General features: G+C 36.7%; 1 protein-coding gene and 1 long non-coding RNA gene across 7 annotated transcripts in view; one reads left to right on the top strand and one right to left on the bottom strand.

Annotated features, from left to right (window-relative positions):
• TTC13 (tetratricopeptide repeat domain 13) overlaps window positions 1–21,408 on the bottom strand; it is an 82,471-nt gene that overhangs the window by 10,763 nt on the left and 50,300 nt on the right. Inside the window, exons 9-19 of one of the 5 annotated variants that reach the window (XR_011975400.1) lie at window positions 18,459–18,541; window positions 15,227–15,368; window positions 14,615–14,789; window positions 11,490–11,646; window positions 10,450–10,580; window positions 9,621–9,753; window positions 8,905–8,997; window positions 7,941–8,024; window positions 5,111–5,195; window positions 923–1,017; window positions 442–551 (exon numbers count right to left, since the gene is read on the bottom strand). Coding sequence is in view for 4 of the 5 variants with exons in the window: in XM_072647454.1 (XP_072503555.1) it covers window positions 442–551; window positions 949–1,017; window positions 5,111–5,195; window positions 7,941–8,024; window positions 8,905–8,997; window positions 9,621–9,753; window positions 10,450–10,580; window positions 11,490–11,646; window positions 14,615–14,789; window positions 15,227–15,368; window positions 18,459–18,541 (1,262 nt within the window). In the remaining variant the exon portion in view is untranslated. The remainder of the gene's footprint in view (window positions 1–441; window positions 552–922; window positions 1,018–5,110; window positions 5,196–7,940; window positions 8,025–8,904; window positions 8,998–9,620; window positions 9,754–10,449; window positions 10,581–11,489; window positions 11,647–14,614; window positions 14,790–15,226; window positions 15,369–18,458; window positions 18,542–21,408) is intronic. The other 4 variants (XM_072647454.1, XM_072647455.1, XM_072647456.1 and 1 more) reach the window with 4 other exon arrangements.
• Window positions 1–21,408, top strand: part of LOC140529057 (uncharacterized) — a 94,161-nt gene that overhangs the window by 65,317 nt on the left and 7,436 nt on the right. The window lies entirely within an intron of this gene.

Here is a 21,408-nt window from a genome sequence, read left to right as displayed (position 1 = left end):
ATCACAAAAAATCCAGTTTTTGAGAGGATCATACAGGATCAATGATCCAATATGAGTTTCCAAAGATAAGGAAAAAATAGTGCTTTCTAGAAAGGCTATTAGAATACTGTACTTAAAATATGAAAATATGCTAGATTTGGGGTTCATCAGAAAATTCAAACTAAAAATATGCTGCTAGTGACTACACCAAATTAAACCTTCAGACATCCCAAGTCAGCAGCCTCCCACAAAAGTAAAGGGTTCTGGCTATGTACCATGTCTTGATGTCTTTCATTCTAATAGGAAAATGAAAATTAACCAGATTATTTCTGTATACCACCCCTCATGATAAACCAATTAGATAACATGTGTGTACACATGCGCACACATGCATGTGCACACACCCCCACATACACTATACATAGCCACATTTTATATTCACACTTTTAAAAGCATACATACTTGTCTCCTGTTATAGTAATTGTGAATCCATCGTATTCCTTCCCTTGATCTTTGAGGCTGGGAACTTTTGTATTCACAGTGAACCCATCTCTTGTTTTACTGTTAAACTGCTTTCGGGAAGAAAGAAGAGCAATATTACTAGTCTGCAACCTCACAGCTAGCCCTAGCCATTGCTTAGTAATACATATTTTTTTTACTTGGCTATTTTAAACAAGGTCAATCTGATGGAATAAATGAATTGCTATCTACCAATACCAATCAATTACTGGGGAATAGTATCTCTTGCTTGGTGTAGTGCAAAGGGCTCAGGAAAGTGGGCTATAGTGTCTGCTCTAGTATTCAGAAGTTGTGGGATATGGGAAAACATTTAAAACTTATCTAGGTCTCAGTCTTCTAAGAGCAGCTAAGTGGCACGGTGTAGAGAAACTACTAGGTCTGGAGTCAGAAAGACTTGAATTCAAATCCAGCCTCAGACACTTACTAGCTGAATGACCCTGGGCAACTCACTTCTCTGTCTGCCTCAGCTTCCTCAACTGTGAAATGGAGATCATGACAAGCACCTTCCTTGAAGGGTTGCTGTGAAGATCAAATGAGAAAATGTTTATAAAATGCTTAGCCCAGTACCTGGCATATCCAAAGCACTTACTGGATGCTTTTCCCCTCCCCCCAATCTCCTATGTTAAATTAGGAGCCTGAACTAAAGATCCTTCCAGCTACAGTATCAGGTAATTTTAGCTCATTCCATGTAACAAAACAGATTCATTCTAATGATCCTAGATTCTATAAATCCAACTTTTAGCTTATCCCTACACATGGCCTGGGTGGATTGGGGGTTGGGGGTTGGGAAGCTACCGTAATCACTAGAGTAAGTTCTCATTTTTCTCCTATGCATCTGGGTTTCTATTTATGGCCATCCATGTGCCTTGAGGGGCAATAACAGTCATTCCTAAGATAAAGTCAGTGTTGTACAGGAGAAAAGAGCAATGGATTCAGAGTCAGAGCATTCAAAGTAAATTCCAAGCTCTGTCATTTATTACTTATGTCACCTTAGGTAAGTCACTTAACCTCTCTAGGATTCAGACTCATCATCTATAAAAATGAGAGGAAGAAAATGACTAGTCTGAAAGTCCTGTCTAGCTCTAAACCTATGATCCTAGCATATAGGAGGTGCTTAATAATGCTTGCTGACTCGCTGACTGGCATGCAATCACCCTGTTTCAAAACAGAAGACATCCTGATGGCTTACACATATACCATGTCTAACCAATGTCCCGCCATCTTTGTAACGGGGGTATTTTAACCAGAATGCCAATAAATGGGACTTCAGTATTTAGGTTGGGACATGCACACCGTTACTTTGAGTACTTTTGTATTCACTGAACAACAGACAGAGCACAAATTATTAACAACTTAGTAACTGTAATCTGGGCTATTAAGTAAGCTACCCTAACTTGTGTCAAAGAATAAATGCCACAACTACTTCATACTTGCTGATCGCTGAGAGTAATAATGCTGAAGGAGAAGCATTATTTGATTTTTTAGTGGTTATTTTGCAAATTAAAGATGAAAATGTTGTTGTTTGTCTACCACAGGTATTCGCTGGCCTTCAATTTAAACAAATATATGAAGGGCTTTCTAAAATGATTTAATTTTTTGTTATTTTGACTATAGCGTTATATCTCACAAAGCACTAGACATAACTATAAAATAAAAACCTGCCAAGTTAGTAACCTAGCTTATAATCCCATTAATGCCTCTTGTGGACACAGACGACTTCAATTTTCTTTTCTTCTATAATGCTCAATAGCATTTTAAAATGCTAAAAGGCACAGAATTTGCCTGAGAGAGTTCAACAGATGGCAATAAAACAATAAATAAATGGTCATCTATAAATGAGACAAGGAGATCTCACAGAGACAAGGAGATTTTACAGATACGAAAGCAAATCTTAACAAATGTTCAGTGACAAATGATTACTTCAGATATCCATTTTTACAAAAACAATTAATGTAACAAACATTCATCATTCACAAAAGAATTGAAAAATGAAGATACTGCATTTGTTTTTATTTCTCACAAAAGAGAAAGCAGATCCAACCTTAGTTGTTCCAAATTGTTGTCTTTCTGGGGAAGACAGGGCATGAAATGAAACTAACAAGAGCAAATTAAGAACTTGCTTGCTACAATCTCCTTGTGGAATTTGGATAAAGAGAGTAACAGAATATAATCTTTGCACACAAATCAGGACCACTGAAGGCACTGGAAGGATAATAGGAAAGTCTCAAGATGGGTAACAAAAATAACAAAAGTAAAAGTTAGGCACCGAGGCAGAGACAAACATCTCACCATGGTTATCCAGAACAAAATGTAAAATGAAATGAAGTAAAAAAAAAAAAAATGATCTCAAGTGTATCCTTAACTTAGGCTCCCACTGTAACCTCCTTAGTTATATTAGTCCTTTATTACCTCTTGCCTGGACTACTGTAGAAGCCTCTTAACTGGTCTTCCAGTCTCCCGTCTAATCCTTCTCTAAATCCATTCTTCTCACCGCTGACCAAGTAATCTTCCCAGCAACACTCCTCTGATCACATCAGGTTCTTTTAAAAAAATTATTTAAAACCTTCAGTAGCTCCCCATGACCTTTCCCAATAAAGTATCACAACCCCTGATCCCTGAATTCAAGGCTCTCTGAAACCTTCTTCCAACCTCTTTCTGGTCTTAGCTCAGACTACTCCTTTTCACATATTTTTTGTTACAGTCAAGATGAACAACTCATACTACTCTCCACTTCTCATTCTCACTCTGGCCTCTCTGATTTTCTGTGCTTCTGCTCATGCTATCCGCCATGTTTTACAATAGATGTCTTTCTTCCCTTCTCCCCACCCCGTATGATTCCTTCAAAGGCAAATCAGGAGCTGCTGCCTCCACAGAACTTTCCCCGATACCCTCTGTCCTGAACTGAATGTGGAAACTTCCCTTAATAAATTTCTCAGAGAACGATGCCGAGACCTCTTCCTCTGTGTTTCACCCTCTCTGGTTTCACATGTATGTGCTTAAATGTCATTTTTGGATCATTTAACTGTGGATGCCTTGAAAGTATGTGTTTTATCTATCTTTGGTATCTCTCTCTTGCACACATTAGGCATTTTATATCCAATTCTTTTGTTGTACTAAGCCTTCTAAAAGAAGCATATAGTTACATTTCTAATGTTCTATTATCTAAACACTTTATTTCACTCTTGAAAATTAAAAAAAATTAAAATTTTTAAGTGCTTTTTAAAACAGACACATATTTGTGATCTCTTTGTACTGATCAGCCACAAAATGTTGACAACTGTTCCCTTCCCACAGGACACCACCAACCCGTAGTCCAACTGATAACAACATTAACAAATAGATATGAACAAAATAAGCAGCCATGGGTAACCTAGTCTTGAACAGTAACCAGACTGGCTTATGAGCTCTACGTTCTTTATCGAACTTCTCTTTTGCTTTTAAAATAAAGATGTTCACAAAATATCTACTTCCTTTTAAAGTCTATTCCTACTTAAAGATGCTCTTTCTTATAGTGAAGGTATCTGATATCTCAGAGGCAAAGAATTTGCTGCCATAATTCTATAGCAGGTCTAAATGTTTCATCTGAAATAACTCTAATGACTAAAATGTTTCACCTGAAATAACTCTAATGATCACAATTAACTATAAGGAATTCAGGAGTTTCATCACATTAAATAACTTGAAAAACTAAACAGAATCTTTTATTCAAAAACTTGCACTTTCAAAATAATTTTTATATACATTAATCATCAAATACTCATCAACAACCACTTGAGGTAGGTATAATTTAACAGATAAAGAAAGAAGCTCAGAGAGGTTAATATGACTTTTTTCAAAGTTAAGTGGCTTATCAACCAATTAATTAACCAAACCAAGACTAGAACTCTAGCCTCTACACACTTAGTCCAGCAGTTTTTTCGCTATACTCTTCAACTTACTCATTCAACTAATACTCTAAGAGTAAGTTATTTACACTTATACAACACAGAAGGAATATTCATGTCATATATTAGAGGGACAATGAATTAATACATTTTGTTCTTAAATTAATACTAACAGCTAGTACTTTTTAAGATTGCAAATTGTTTAATACAGACTATACCATCTGGTCCTTATCACAAACTTGTGAGATAGGTTCTTTTATTATCCCCATTTTGCAGATGAGGGAAATAAGGCCAGGTGAGGTAAAATAACTTGTCTGAAGTCACACAGCTAGTTAGTCAGTGTCTGAGCCAGGATTTGAATTCAGGTCTTGCTGACTCCAAGTCCAGCACTCTATCCACTGAACCACTCAGCTGTCTCTAAATTATGGCTTATTTGATTAGATAAAATAGGTGATAATATCACCCCACTCCCTCTAAAACTATAAACACAGACACAAACACAGACACAGACACAGACACACACACACACACCACTCCAATACTGAAAATAAAACAAATTAAGGACATAATCTTAAATTCATGGCACATGTCATTTGATCCAAGGAAAAGATCTGGTCATAATTAAATGATTTCACAATTATACTTATTAAAGAAAACTATGAATTTAGCATCTCCTTCTTTAGTCAGTAGTTTTATTTCCAAAAGCATCAGATTTATGACAAATTTACCTTCATAATTGGAAGAAGATCTTCTACTTTGTGTACTTTTTCAAGAGCTTCTCGAACTTCTAACAGTCCTTTGGGATTATTAGCACTAAAAAAATACAGAGAGGTGGCAGTTAAGGTTAATGCAGAAATATAATAATTAGTCAAGCTATTTTAAAGTAATTTTCCATTTTCAACTTGAGAAACTTTTTCTTAGTCATGAGTTATTCAGAATGTGAAAAGTTAGCGATAAACTACACAGGAATTTTCTGAACCATGAAACAGATGATGCTAATGGGCTTTGAGAAACAGATAAGAACTTAGGTGGATCAATCAGGCTGTTGTTGCTGTTTGCCTTTCCTTCGCAGAGGACCAATGACACCAGGGAGGTGCAGCCATGACATGCAAGTGAACTAGATTTAAGTGAGGCAGGGCTGTGCAAAGTCACCAGCTTCACTTTCACCTCCAGAGCCATCTGGGTCCAGCAGCCAGATATCGATCAGGACAACTGGAGATGGCCCTGGATGCAGTGGGAGACCTAGGCCTTTTTAAACTAAGGTCTTTAATTGGTCTCAGTTTGACTGAAGCAATACCCATTCAGTAATTAAGGCTAGGTAAGAAAAGAGGGAGAAAATGGATGAGTTATTCCCACTGAAATGATAGCCTTGAAAGTAAGTCAGTGTGTACAGTTTCCATTTGTGAACTAGCATAAATCTTTGTTTCTCCTATGCTAAAAATAAAAACTGGATATAGGTTTTTGTTTCTATTTTTTTCTTTCACAAACTATATTTTAAGTTCAGTTATAGAACAAAAGTGTCTATTTTCTTGGGTGTTTCTATGACATTTCATATTTGCACAGCAATTTACAATCACTTTTATAGAAGGGTTGAATGAGGTCCTTGAGCAAGTAGATGAGCTGAAAAACAGAACTTAGAAGTCCTTATTCCCAGTCTTGTGTTTACCCTATATAAGCTATCAGTTCAGTTCAGTCATTTTTTTCAGTTCCATGCAACTCTTTGAGATCTCACTTGGGTTTTCTTGGCAAAGATAGTGGAATGGTTTGTTACTTCCTTCTCTAGATCATTTTACAGATGGGGAAACAAAGGCAGACAGGATTAAATGACTTGCCTAGGGTCACACCGCTGATAAGTGTCTGAGGCTGGACTTGAACTAAGGAAGATGAGTCTTCTTGACTCCATGCTCGGCACTCTAGTGCCATCTAGCTGCTGCATAAGCAATATGGCTTTGCAATTCATCCTCCTCCTTGATAGTCGCCTCCCTGGGTTTTGTCACACTGCTCTCTCATGGTTTCCCTCAGTCCCCCGTTTAGGCACTTCTTTTTCAGGTTCCTGGATTAACCATGTATGTCTTAATTCCCTGTGTGGATATATGTCAGAATCCCATCCTGGGCTGTCTTTTTTTTTCCTACACTCTTCTTCTTGGTGATTTCATCAGGTCTCATGGGTTTCAACCATCATCTCTAGGCAGATGATTCCCAGATCAATATATCAGATCAATATCAATATATCAAGACCCTAATCTCTCCTCTCACCACACGACCAACTACATGGACATTCCATACTAGATGTCCCACAGGCATCTCAAATTCAATATGTTCAAAACAGGATTCATACTCTTTCCTCTCAAACCCACTTCTTAATTCATAACTTCCCTATTTCTGCTGGCAGTACCACCATTCTTTTGGTCAGACATGTTCACAAGCCTAGTGTCATCCAAATCCCTCATTCCCCTTCACCCCACACATACACTCAGCCACCAAGTCTTGTCCACTCTACTGCCACAATCACTGTCTCACCATTCACCTTCATTCAGAACCTCATCATCTCTCACTTGAACTGTAGCAATAGCCTTCTTCCTAACAGGCTTCCCACCCCTCTATGTTTCCTCTTTTCAATTCAACCAGATAGCTGCCAAGTTGATATTCCTAAAGCCTGGTTCTAATGATGACATTCTCTTGGCACAAGAATCTCCAGTTATGCCCTATTGCCTCTAGGACAAGTTACAAACCCCTCTCCTTGACTTTATTTCCTTCACACAACATTCTACCTTCAATGTCCACATCTTTGTAAAGGCCACATGTGGAATGTATTCCTGCTGAACTTTGGGTACCCAACATCTTTGATTCCTTCAAAGCTCAGCTCAAATTCTTCCAACACAAGAAGCAATTTCTGAGTCTCCTACAAATGCCAGTGTCCTCCTCATCAAAAATTATTCTCTATCAATCTATCTATACAAGTGTGAGCACACACATGTACACACATGTATTTTGTTGTTATTTTGGTGGGCACAAGTTATTTCCTCCAAATAGGACGTAAACTCCTTGAAAGCAGAAATGTTACATTTTTGTCTTTGTCTCCCCAGAAACTAATGTAATGACTGGCAAATTACAGGTACTTAATAAATACTTAGAAGAATGGAAGGGAAGAAGAAAGGAAAGAAAGGAGAGAGGAAGGGAGGAAGGAAGAAAAGGAAGGAGGAAGAGAGGGGAGGAATTTGGATACACAGAAGACTAGGGCTTAAATCTCCAGGGTACAGTACAGATTCAAAGAAAATGCTAGGGTTAGAGAGGTCACAACTGCTTTCTGGAAGTTAATAAAGGACTGGAGCCTAGCAATGAATAATCTGCAGAGTTCCATGAAGGAGCAGGGAAATTTTTAGTATATATTGCAAACCTGTTGTGAGGAAGGGATAATGAAAAAAACTTTACAAATATGATTAATAACAAGCCTTCCTGGCCTCACAGTGTATGTCATTTTTTTCTCAGGGGAAATCTGACTACCAAATATAAGATAGATTAGAAGCAATTCAGTAACATAGAAAAGAAAAGGATTACCCATGATAGACAAGAATCCTGTCTTTGATAAAATGAAGTATTTTCTCAAAATATTCCAGGTATCTCATGTTAATCACTTGACCCCTGTAAGATTCAAATAAAATGTGCTAGTTATTAAATAAGAAATATTTAGAAAAACAACAGGGTTCAAAGCTGACATAGATGAAAATGCCATAAGAGCTCTAATGAGAACCAACTTAAATAAGTTTGTGGAAATGGACTCATTTCTCATTAAACAAATGGGAGAATCAAGATGGTAAGCAAGGTTCTCAGCAGATTTCATGGCTTATCAAAGGCCTGCCTAAATGTGAAAACATAAGGTGAGCCAAAGTTTGAGGACACAGGAGTCAAAAGGAACACTTTTTGGAAACACTATTCATACATCAAACCCCTTGGCCTACTTTCAAGGTATCAGATGCCTTAAACAGGTACAAGATTAAACTCAAACTTCAATATCAATTCCTTTTAGTCTTCAAGCATATTTAGTCTTTAAACCATAAAAATTCTCTGTAAAGGTCATAAATTATTTCAAAAAAGAATTCAAGAGACCATGAGGTGAGGCAACTAATTTATCTCCCAAGAATGGAAAATATTCGAGCATAAAAAACATCGTTTTATTAAATATAAACAAATGCAAATGTCAAGTAGTTTTGTAAATTAATAGTCTCATTTCTGGAATCAGAAAACATGTAAGACGTGAAATAATGACATTTCAAATTTTTACCAAAAATTAAATGGGACCTTGCATAGAATCAGAGGCTCTTTTCTACAGGTCTAGGCAACAACAGAGAAATAAAAAAGTTTATGTTGGAAAGGATAAGTGTTATGGAGTACCTTCTGTAGCAGTTAGGGTAAGTTTCCCTACCTACAAGGAAATGAATAGTAGGTAACCCCTGATCTACCCTAATCTATTCACTAGGGTAAAACTCCTTTGAGAATAGAAGAATCAGCAAAAATTTCATACCTGATCAGATTGATGTGGTTATTAAAGCCCCTACTAAGACTTCGAGCTGGCATTTGATCTAACCATAGTACAGGCTGGTCTGGATCAGCAATCCTACAAAACAGAGCCTATTAAAATCAAAAAATTTATAAGGACTAGAAATGATCAAAAGTTTTTTTTTTAAGATATGCAAAGTGTTCAAGATATAATGAATTAAAAAGAAAAACTGGAAGTTTATTTGTATCTCAAAATATGGATCTTGAACTTGGGGTACTAAAACAGAAATTTAACAAATGGGTCACTTCTCATAAAAATGAATCCAAAATTGTCTACAGCTGGTATAATCAGGTAAATTTTGAACACAAGGAACCTATGAACTGAAGTTCATTCTCAAGTACCCTAAGCAACATAAGAGGTGTTCTTTTTTCAAAGGGGATTCTGATGTAACTCAGTAAAAGACTTCATTTGAAAATGTTTTCCAAAGACATGGACAGAATCACTTCAAGACGATGGTAGCAGCAATCTCTGACATTCTTAATTGGCAAGCGGGGGAGAGATTCAGAACCTATATTAATACAGGGTTTGTGATCATTTTGGAGAGCAGGGAGACGAGACCTGAAGTAGTGTGCACTAAGACAAACGATATTTAATGCCTTGTTTTGGTCAAGTAATTTTTTAGTTCATGATAACTAACATCATTTCAAAATGAAGCTCAGAGTTCTGCCCTGGATCATTACCTTCGCCATTTTACTGCGATATCAAACATGTCTCTCCACTGCATCAGTCGAGTTTTTCCATTCATTCGCACTTTTGAGTTGGCCCATGTTCTCTGCACAGCTTGCATGACTTCTAATGCAGCCAAACCCATCGCTAAAGGGCAAAGAATATTCAAGAAGATATGTATTGTGAGTTCAAGTGGGAAAGAACCAATTTTCAGACTTACTGTAATTTTTCCCAGTAAGAAAAGAGTTTCTAAGATATTTTTAAAAAGAATAAAAAGACTCAAAAATATCTCATTATATTCTAACCCTACTTAAATCCATAAATGGAAATAAGAGGTTTCTCCCAAGTGACCTCCTCCTTTCTATGCTCATTACTAAAGCTTCAAGAAAGCCAGATTCCTCTTCCTTTCAACAGTGGTCTCAACACAGCTCCCTAAGGAGTATTAATTACTTAGATCTATAATCCAAACTAATGGTAGTAATTATAGAAAAATGCACAAGTATTGGACTCCCCCGACAATTCCTATTCCCAACTTAGTGACGATATCTGTACAAAGTTCTGTTCTGATCAAATGCAAATCTGATAATCTACTTTGAATACAAGTTCTCTGGTACAGGAATTCAATAAAGCTTAGCACTGGGTCTTCCACATGCACAAGATGGTATAACATTTCATGCATAAATTATTCATAATTTGGAACAGTAAACTGTAAAACTACTTTTTAAAAGACAATCCTCCATTCTCTTACAATCTAGTAAAGAGCTACCATTAAAGCAAAAATGTTAACCACAACAAAGAACAGGTAAAAATTATTTCTATTTTCAGATCTAATTTCCAACATACCTCTGTGTATTCTCTTATTTGGCAAGAAACCAGGTGTTTCATATTGCATCAGCGATCCCAAACGATCTGCTACACAAATTAGCTCCTGTACATCAGGCTTGTAGCTCTCAAAATTCTGAGGCAACACATCTCTAGGAGAAACATTACACATGCGATTAGGGCTTTTACAAGAGCCATTTGGAAATCTGATTCCACCAAAGGAGTGATCACTTCCTCCTCTGGGAAAATAACTAAGTCGAGCCTACAGCTGAGCCTATGCTAGGAAATATAGTACAACACAATCTCTACTTTGATCTCTCTGCACTTAACCATATTCAATTAAAAAGGGAAGTTATATAGAGTCATAGACATATACAGCAGGAAGGAACAGCGGAGGTCATATCTGTATGAGTCTTTTTTTTAATAAATGGTGTCCTAAAAGTCTTAGTATAGTTTTAAGTTTTTAAAGCTTTAACACTGTACTGAAACTTGGTACTCTGCGTGCGTGCACACACATACACACAACTGTACTAGGTGCTGAGGAAACAAAGACAAAATAAACAATCCCTGACCACAATAGAACCCATTTGTGATATTGAAGATGGATACATATGCTTTTACCAATAGGTATGATTAAATGAATATATAACATAAAAAAAACCCTATGACCCCATGTCACCTGTTTTAGCTACTACTCCAGTTGGTAGAAGAGATAGGGGAGGACAGTATGTAAGCTTTCTCTGAGTGAATGAGTTTTGAATGGTAACACTTTAAAAAAGTTGTTCTGAAAGAATTAAAGTCTCTAAGGGTCCCACACATCCACAAAAGAGTACTTTTAGTTTGGATTTCAGTTTGGGGCTGTAGCAAATGGCATACAGCATATGAACAAGAGGGAGAAAAGCGATCCTTAAACAAGTTTCAACTCGCTGTGCTAAAAATATTTTCAGTACTATTAACTTTAAGCGAAATTAACTTGAAGGAACGTGTATAGAAACTGTTGTTGTGCATGTACAGGGCAGTGAACTGGGGGCCCAAAAAACACCTTCAGTTCGATCACTTACTTGATATGGGGCTGTAGTCCTGGCTGTTCTTCATAATCCTCTATGAGAAAGGGCAAGTTTTTAGCCCAGTGATCTTTAAAGCTTCCAGGTAAATCTACATCAATATTATACTCTGTAAGCGGGGTATCCAAGTGTGCGTGAAGATATCGAGAGTACTCTGTAGAAAAGAAGAAATGTTTGACCCATTCAAACACAGTGCCAACAGTGCTTTTCCTCCATGGCTTAAGTGCCATATGACTGTCTTGTCAGCCGACTGTTATTTAGTCTATTCAGGAATTTAAAATGTGCATTCTAAATTTAATAAATCACTGTGATTAAATGATTATAAAGCATGAAACAACACTGACTTCAGATGCTAAGCTAAAAAAGGTCAAACGAATCCAGGCCATTTTAGATTAAATTCACCTAATCTTCCACGCACAATAGCAAAGATCTGATTTCCTCAATCCCAGTGCCAGAAAGGTGTTAGATGACCACAGAAGGTGCGCGTTAATCCTGGGGAAGCTGACATCATGGAACCAGAGTTCTGAGCTTATCATCATCATCATCATCATCATCATCACAGCTAGCATTTCCATAGAGCTCTGAAGTCTCCAAAGCTCTTGACCTATGTAATCTCACTTGGTCAGCACGACAACCCTGTGGAGCAGAGGTTACTATTATCCCTATACTGCAGATAAGGAAATGGAGGTTATTAAATAATTTGTCCAGAATCACATCGCTAAATAGCATCTGAGGCAGAATATGAACTCAGGCTCATCTGACTCCAAGCTAGAGTGCTCTACTGCGTCACCTAACTGCCTCATATGAAAGGTTACAGACTGAAAATGTCAACTCAACCCCCAAGTCAGACAAACATGGAAACTATCGTCAGGCAGAGGAATAAAAATGAGGTGAAACAATGGAAGACATGAGTTCACCTCTATAGGAAAATTCTACTATGCATTTTAAAGAAATTTATTTTTTACTTTTTCTTAAGCATACACTTTATTTTTTAGAATATGCTTCTATTATTTATTTATTTTTAGTTTTCAACATTCACTTCCATTAGATGTTGAGTTCTAAATTCCCCCCACCCCCGATGGTGTGTAATCTGATATAGGCTATGCATATACATTCATATGAACATAGGTTCACATCAGTCATGTTGTAAAGAAGAATTAGAACCAGTGGGAGAAATCATGAGAAAGAACAGAAAAAAGAGAGAACACAAATAGTATGCTCTATCTGCATTCAGACTCCAAAGTTCTTTTTCTGGATGTGGATAGCATGTTCCATCAGGAGTCTTCTGGAGTTGTCTCAGATCGCTGTATTGCTGAGAAGAGCTAAGTCTATAAAGTTAGTCATCACACAGTGTTGCTGTGCTACTGTGTACAATGTTCTTCCGGTTCTGTTTGCTTCACTCAGCATCAGTTCATGTAAGTTTTTCTGAAGTCTCCCTGTTCATCATTTCTTATGGAACAACAGTATTCCTTTACATTCATATGTCACAATTTGTTCAGCCATTCTCCAATTGATGGGCATCCCCTTAATTTCCAATTCTTGGCCACCACAGAAAGAGCTGCTATAAATATTTTTGTACATGTGGATCCTCTTCCCTTTTTTTATCATCTCTTTGGGATGCGGCACTAGAAGTGGCATTGCTGGGTCAGAGGGTATGCACATTTGCCCTTTTGGTATAGTTCCAAATTGCTCTCCAAAATGGTTGCATCAGTTCACAACTCCACCAACAATGCATTAGTGTTCCAATTTTCCCACATCTCCAACATTTATCTTCCTGTTTTGTCATGTTAGTCAATCTGATAGGTGTGATGTGGTACCTCAGAGTTGTTTTGATTTGCATTTTTCTAATCAATAGTGATTTGGAGCATTTTGTGTGTGTGACCATAGATAGCTTTAATTTCTCCATTGAAAACTGCCTCTTCATATCCTTTGATCGTTTATCAATTGGGGAATGACTTGTAGTCTTATAAATTTGACTCAGCTCTCTATATATATTAGAAATGAGGCCTTTATCCAGACACTAGTTGTAAAAATTGCTTCCCAATGTTCTGCTTTTCTTCTAAACTTGGTTGCATTGACTTTTTTTTGTGCAAAACCTTTTCAATTTAAAGGAATCAAAATGATTCATTTTGCATTTCATAATGTTCATAAATTCTTTTGTTCTCCATAAATCTGACAGGTTAACTATTCCTTGCTCTCCTGACTTGCTTATAGTATATATCTAAATCGTGTACCCATTTTGACTTTATCTTGCTATACAGAATAAGATGTTGATCTATGCCTAGTTTCTGCCATACGCCTGCAGTTTTCCAAGCAGTTTTTGTTAAATAGTGAGTTCTCATCCCATAAGCTCGATGACTTTTGGAAAGACTTGCACAAAATAATGAAGAGCAAAATGAGCAGAACAAGAGATATTGTATACAGTAATAGCAATGTTGTTTTAGGAACAACTTTGAATAAATAAGTTATATTGTCTATTATAAATACTCAAATTAACTATAAGGGGTATGTGAAGAAAAATGCTATCTGCATCCAGAGAAAGAACTGATAAATAGAAGTATGTATAGAATAATTATACATATATGTATGTATCTAATAGAACTATCTCCAGGGAAGGGTGAAGGAGAGAGAAAGAAAAAATTAACACGATAATTTCATTGTATATTTGAAAGGAATAGCAAGCTGTGCATAGTAGGTTTGCAGTTTCATGTACAATTGTCGTTTTTGTTGTACTATGTTATGGAAAATGATTATTTTATTCCATAAATAGAAAAAGAAAAATGGTTGGGGATAGCTCACTGAACTTTGTTTTCTTCTTCCACCAAAGCAAAATATTCAGTACTTATTCTTTTAAAGTCACACAATGGCTTCTGTGAGAAGGACCAATAATTCACAAAAGACTGGCCCAAGGGACCTTTACATCTAACGCATCTTTAGAGGGTGACACAGCTCTCAAATGAAATGAAGACACGATAGAACTACCCAAGTACGTTCCTTCAGGATAGGGATTGTTTCATTTTTGTCTATCTCCAGTGCCTTGCACATAATGTATGATAATTACTATTAACAGAACTTCAAAGCAGTAAGGGAGAAGAAGTAGGTTTTGGTCATCTTGGCCTCACCTCGGAGGTATTTCACTTTCAGATACTCGGGGCTAGCCTTCTGGCCTGGAAGAGGATCGTTCAGCATGACTTTAGTTTGTGCTTTGATTCCTTCATAAAAGTGCCCCATTGCCACGTGGCTGAGTCCTTTCATATACTGGCACACTTCATTGTATGGTTCTAGCTGCAGGCACCTCTGGGAAATTAAAAACGAAAATGCAATCTTATAATCTGTTTTGGTTAAAACAACATCCAAGTTCTTTATTCAGAAGATACCTTTAATTTAGTTGCCAAATTTCCATTCCAGGCTAAACCACATCAAATGCTTTGTAAATTAGCTTCTGTAGTAAAAATCATAGGATTTTAGGATCATAGATTTAGAGCATGAAAGGACCTTAGAGGATGTGCAATCTTCATTTTACCGATGAGGAAACTGAGGTCCAGAGAGGTTAGATAACTTGTCCCTAACCATACAGGTAGTATGTGACAGAGGCAGGATTCAAACCCCGATCTTGACTCCAAATCTACCATTCTTTTCCATTGAACCATGCGGTGCCCACTACACTCACTTTATTGGAGGCATGTAAAAAAACAACCACCCTACATTGTAAGAATTCTATCCACAATACTTACCTTGAAATTCTTTAGGGCTTCCTGTAAGCTGCCATGGTGATAAAGCATCATCCCTCGGAGCTGTAAGGTCTGTACATGATTCTGGTTGAGCAGTAGAGCCCTTTGAAAGCTTTCAGTGGCTGCTTCAAAGTTGCCCAGTTCTCTAGGTGTGTCACACAATAGTTTAAGAACACGATACAGATATAATTAGTTGACATGCAAAATCTGCTTTAGTTGAATTCTAATCAAATTTATAGTGTGCTTAATAGTTTTGATGCCTGTATTCTAGCCCAGGCTATACTACTGACTACCAGTATGAATTGTGACTTATCATCTTCTTACATCTACCACCAAACCTTACCCAAATGTTATAATAACAAAATAAAAAATATCTGAGGTAGATTGAACTCTAGAGATAAATTTTACCTTACAAATAATGTGAGTAATAGTATCACCTTGATTCATAAAGTGATTCTGCTCCTAGACAACAAATTTGCATCTAAATTCTTAATCTTTTTTGTGACATGGACTCCTTTGACAATCTGGAGAAAGCTATAGATTCTTTCTCAGAAAAATAAAATAAAATATGTAAGATTTCAAGGGAAACCAATTATAGTAGAATACAAATGAAACTACCTATAGATAGTTTCTTATAGATAGTTTCATATTAGGGCAGGTAGGTGGTGCAGTGGATAGAGCACCAGTGCAGGAGTCAGGAGGACCTGAGTTCAAATCTCACCTCAGACACTTGACACTCACTAGCTATGTGACTTTGGGCAAGTCACTTAACCCCAACTGCCTCATCCTGGGTCATCTCCAATCATCCTGATGAATATCTGGTCACTGGATTCAGATGGCTCTGGAGGAGAAGTGAGGCTGGTGACCTGCACAGCCCTCCCTCCCTCACAACAAAGTCAAGTGCAAGTCATGTCGTTCTTTCTCTGATGGCATGGTCTTCTTTGGCAAGGAAGGACGAACACACAGTTTCATATGTGTGTTTGTATGCATATACATAAACATATACACACACATATATAGTGTACATCATAAATATATTGAAATAATTACCAAAATATTAAAAAACAAACATGCAAGTTCACTTATCCTAGGCTAAGAATCCCCTGACCTGGAAAAGACAGCATTTTCCTTCTTTTTAAAAAAACATTCTTTGTAGAATTACAGAACTTACAGATTTTTATTTCTATAGGTAGAGAAGACTCGAATTACTGATCCTATTTTACAGGCAAAGGACCCAAAGGTCAGAGGTATAAAGTGACCAAAGTGGAAAGGCTAGAAAGTAGTCTGAGCTCGGGCATTCTGGCTATAAATTCACCGCTGCCTCTCATACCTCGCACAATATGTAAAGAGGAGACGAGAAGATGGAAAAGAATTGAGAAATGAATGTGAGACAAGGAAGTGAACATAGTAAATAAAAGTGATTCTTTTCCAGCTAACAGCTTAGAGTCTCCAAGGGTTAGTACAGATGATGCTGAATTGGGGCACTGGAGTACAACTGTTCCCGTTCCTCCTCTACAGTAGCTATCAAGAGGTATAGGATAGTGGTTCCCAAGCTGGCAAAGGGCAATGGTCAGTCAGGCCATGGGGCCAGCCTTGACCTATGGCTCTTTCTGCTACTCTTCAAGGGGAAGCAGAGAGTGGTGTTCTTTTGGCTAGCAGAGGCTGTGCAATTATGATGACCAAGTATGGCTCCCCAAAAGAGGTATGAGATAATACCTCCTTCAAACTTTTTTGCACAAGTCGGGGACTATGGGTATGGTATATCACAGACTTTTTTGACATGTTTAGTGTTGTGAAATTTTGTTTTCTTTCTTTTCTTCATACTTTAAGGAATAACTCTCTAGGAAGGGTGGTCAGTAAAATAGTAGGCTGCTTTTATCCCACGTATTTCACAATTCCATACAAAACTGCTTGGGTTTTGTTTTTTTAAAGATTTTTGTCAGAGTCTAATAAATAGCAGAATCTGTCATGCTAATAATGAATGAAACAGAGATTTAGTTTAATAAAAAAAAGTGGTTATATGCAAAAAAGATTAGATTGTGTTACCTTTCTTTAACACATTCATATATCTATGCAATTTAGCATGACCAATCTAATTTTTTTATGTAACTAAATTTGTTTCACACATTAGCTGACAGATTCCCCCCCCACTTATTAATCTAGAATCTAAATTAATCTAGCAATCTATAAAAACAAAAGAATGAGAAGTTTTGTAGAGTACAGTGAAATACCATGAAGAAGGACAGTCTACTATTTTACTATTACTACTGAAGGAGAATTTAGGACAAAAGAAACTTTGCTGCTTCCTTAAGGCTAATTTTAAATGGACAAGGTCACACATTCTTTCTGCATATTTTTCTTTGTTCTAGGAATTTCTGCTATCATAACCTTTTGTAATAATGTTTTCTTTTCGTTTGTTTGGTTTGACACTTTGCCCTCTACCTTTAAAAAAAATTCTCCTTTTTTTTTCCTGTTCCTTGATTTCTCCTGATTCCAGGATCTGGTTTAGGTGCATGTTCTATAGCATGGTATGCAAACTCATCTAAAAATCCTTAACCACTGTTTATATTTTGCAACATCAGGCATATATTCACAGTACTAAACAGACTCCACAGTAAAGTGTCTAAAACTTGGTTTTTGTAACTCATTTTGCTTTTTAGGTTCCCTTTGCAGGCAACAGCACCAGACTCAGGAAAATCTTTGGAGTTCTTATAAATGGGAAAATTCAGTACTCACTTAGGGTGAGGTAATGCCCATTCAGTGAATAGGGCTGCTTAAGAAGTAGTCAGGGGATGGCCCCTTTAATGAGGCAAAGAAAAATAACTAAATCAGGCTGGGAGGGAAACAGCAAGAATTACTATCGATAATCACTCTTACGCCTTGGCCTAAATGGGCCAAGGTCTCCCATTGGATCCTGGGCCATCTCCAGTCATCCTGATGAGTATCTGGTCACTGGATCCAGACAGCTCCAGAGAAGTGAGGCTGCTGACCTGCACAGCTCTCCCTCATTCAAAACAAAGTCAAGGGCAAGTCGTCATCATTTCTCTGATGGCATGGTCTTCTTTGGCAATGAAGGATGAACACAATGACAACAAATGGGAAAAGATGGTACATCCCACCAACCAGGGCTTCTTACCCCAATCAAATATTAAAAGCTTCTTTAAAATATTATTATCATTTTGTATGGGCATTCAAATCAGCCCCACTCAAAAAATACCCAATTACTTTCACTCACCTGTAGGCCTGACCAAGACTTTTGTACGCATCAATAAAATCTGCTTTCTGTTTCAAGGCTTCTTTGAAAGACTCAATAGCTTCCTATAAGAAAAATTTTTAAAAATTTCTGTATAATTCTATTTTGTGTTTTACTGATGAAGACTTTAAAAATATATAGGTACATATATATTACACATGACTTTTTATATCTTTTAGAAAATACTACCTAATAAAGTAGGGGGAAAGGATGCAATAAGTCAAGAGGAAGGGCACCTTTATGAATTAAAAGGAAGTAGTTTTCCCATTAACTCAATGAAAAGAATAAAAAATTTTCTAAATTTCTTACTTTATTCTGCAAAGTGGGGAAAAATACTGTCACCTACTACTTAATTTACAGGGTTCATAGATCACAGAATCTTAAATTCTGTGATGAATGGCAACAAAATTCCTATGGTAATGCTACTCCTTGAATAAAAGTCTAGTGAAGTACAATTAGTGACACCATACGTGGAGAACTGGCCCAAAATAAGCATATGCTGAATTCAAATCCCAATTCTGATATATGCTGGCCATTGAACCTCCCAATACCTGGGACAACTCTATAAATGCTTTAAGTTGTACGACTGCCAAGCTTCCTTGGTAGAGGGAGCTTCTTAATCTGCGAGCCCCCCACAATGATGGTATCACAAGTACACACTACAAATGATAAGAGTATAGCAGCTGCCATTTATATAAACCTTTATGGTGTGCAAAGAACTTTATATCCATTATCTCATTTTGTCCTTGAAACAACCTTGTCAGGTAGTTGCTATCATAATCTCTGTTCTACAGATGAGGATTACTGAGACTAAGAAAGGTTAACCAGCGTCACAGAGCCAGCAAACATCTGGGGAAAAATTCAAATCCAGTCTTCTTAACTTGACATTACATCCTGTAGACTATGTATAACAGCCATTAAGACACTGAATTTGTTCAACACACTAAGAATGGGAAGAATCAATAATAACAGCTAGTAACAACAACAGCTAACATTTGTATAGCAGTTACTATGTTTCAGGTACTGCGCTAACAAGCCCTTTACAATCACAATCTCATTTGATTCTTATAACAACTCTGGAAGGTAGGTGCTACTATTATCACTACCATTTTACCAATGAGGAAACTAAGGCAAGCAGAGGTTAAGTGGCTTGCATAGGACACATAACTACTAAATTATCTGAGGATAAATTTGAACTCAGGTCTTCCTGACTCTAGGGCCAGCATTCTATCCTATGCATCATCTAGTTACCCCAATCAACTAAGTTACAAGAGAAAAAAAATTAAGTCTAAATGAAAGCCTTCATAAATGAAGGAAAACTAACCCCCGGCTCTGAATCCCAGAGACCTTACATGTGCTAAAAAGACAAAGGAACAGCAAAATTAAATGTTAATTCATCTAAGTTTGGAAAAGCTTGCAAAACTGCTTTCAGTAAAACAAACTGATCCATTTCTCCTGGAATGACTTCAGTGTGTCAAAAGGCAGAGGGCATCCACTCTTTGGCATACTATTTTTGGAAGCACACACTGTGCTCGAGGATCATTATGCAAATATTATCTGGCTATATATAACCTATTAGTAACATGTGCCATTATATTTATGGCATATTGTAAAAGTTAATAATAAGCAACCTATCCTGTTACGTTATTAAATGCTACATGGAAGACAGAAAAAAGAGGCATTTTACACATGTTTACACTTGCACCCACATCAAAGGAAAAATAAGATTTGACCAGAACATCTGTTCTTGTATTATATAATCTTCAGTACTTTCAATTAAAAGGATTTCATTTCAAAAAAATCCTAAACGTATAAGATCACACCTAGTGAATATATTTAAGAGGAAATTACTCAGGACCTTGTTTCTTGTACATGACAGGCACTCTAGCAATTTTAAATAGACCTGCCAAGTATTTTCCCCAAACCACACAATTTACTTTTTTAAAAGTTCTTTCTTCATGTTCCCTCTCTACTTTCTTATGGAAATCATTTTTATTGGATAGAGCAAGCAAGAGTTTGTTAAAAAAAAAAAAAAACCCACTTTTTAGAAGGCAAATTAATAGGGGGAAAATATGCCTACTTATTTGCTAATGCAAATGAATTTAGATTTATAGTTCAGAGAGGACATAAAAATTAAAGTTAAACAATTTTTTTTTAAAAATCCCCCACCATAATTAGATTTCTTTCCTTGATAAGAACATGTTCTGCTTATTGCCTTGAAAGATTACCAACTTTTTAAGCCTGAAAGTTATCTATATTCTGCTTTGTTCCATCCATTTCCTCTTTCCTATCTGCCACCCATGCTAGTTAAGTCATTCTTTGACTTTCTAAAATATTCATGTCAGAGTTCCCTTTTACTTTTAAAAGAGTAGGGGTTTTGTTTTTTCTTTCAAGTCACTGCTTGACCAAGTTGTATTTTTCTCTATTTCCCTTTGCCAAAACAGGAGGGGACACTTGAGAGGCAAGGTTGGAAACCTAGTAGAAACAAAAAGGCAACTAGAGTTGAGCAACAATCAGAGAACACCAAATCTATTCATTATAAAAAAAAATTATCATCAGTCCTAAGTGACAGGCGAACAGGATCCTGCCCATTTCATTCTGAGGTTAATATTACCAAGAAATGAGACAGAAGTGGATTATACAATTACAGTCAATTCCAGTTAACTAATGGGAACATTTCAGGGACAGCTTAGAACATGTAGTTTTGAACTGTTCTAAATAAAAGCTAAGCCTGGTAGGGTGCAATAGGAATGTTAATTTGTGACCTTTTTCTCAGTATAAACTAGGCATTTTCTGACATTATTTGGTCCTGTTACTTTTGACATATGTGAAGTTTTAAATATAACACATTACCTCAATTCCACTTAATACCATACCCAAAGTTTTAGTGCGTTTTTGTTGTTACTGTTTTACAAGTCATCTGTTTGAATTC

This window comes from Notamacropus eugenii, chromosome 2, assembly GCF_028372415.1.
Source record: "Notamacropus eugenii isolate mMacEug1 chromosome 2, mMacEug1.pri_v2, whole genome shotgun sequence".
Taxonomy (NCBI): Eukaryota; Metazoa; Chordata; class Mammalia; order Diprotodontia; family Macropodidae; genus Notamacropus; species Notamacropus eugenii.
Note: the sequence above shows the minus strand (reverse complement) of the source record. Positions and strands in the feature narration are given on the sequence as shown.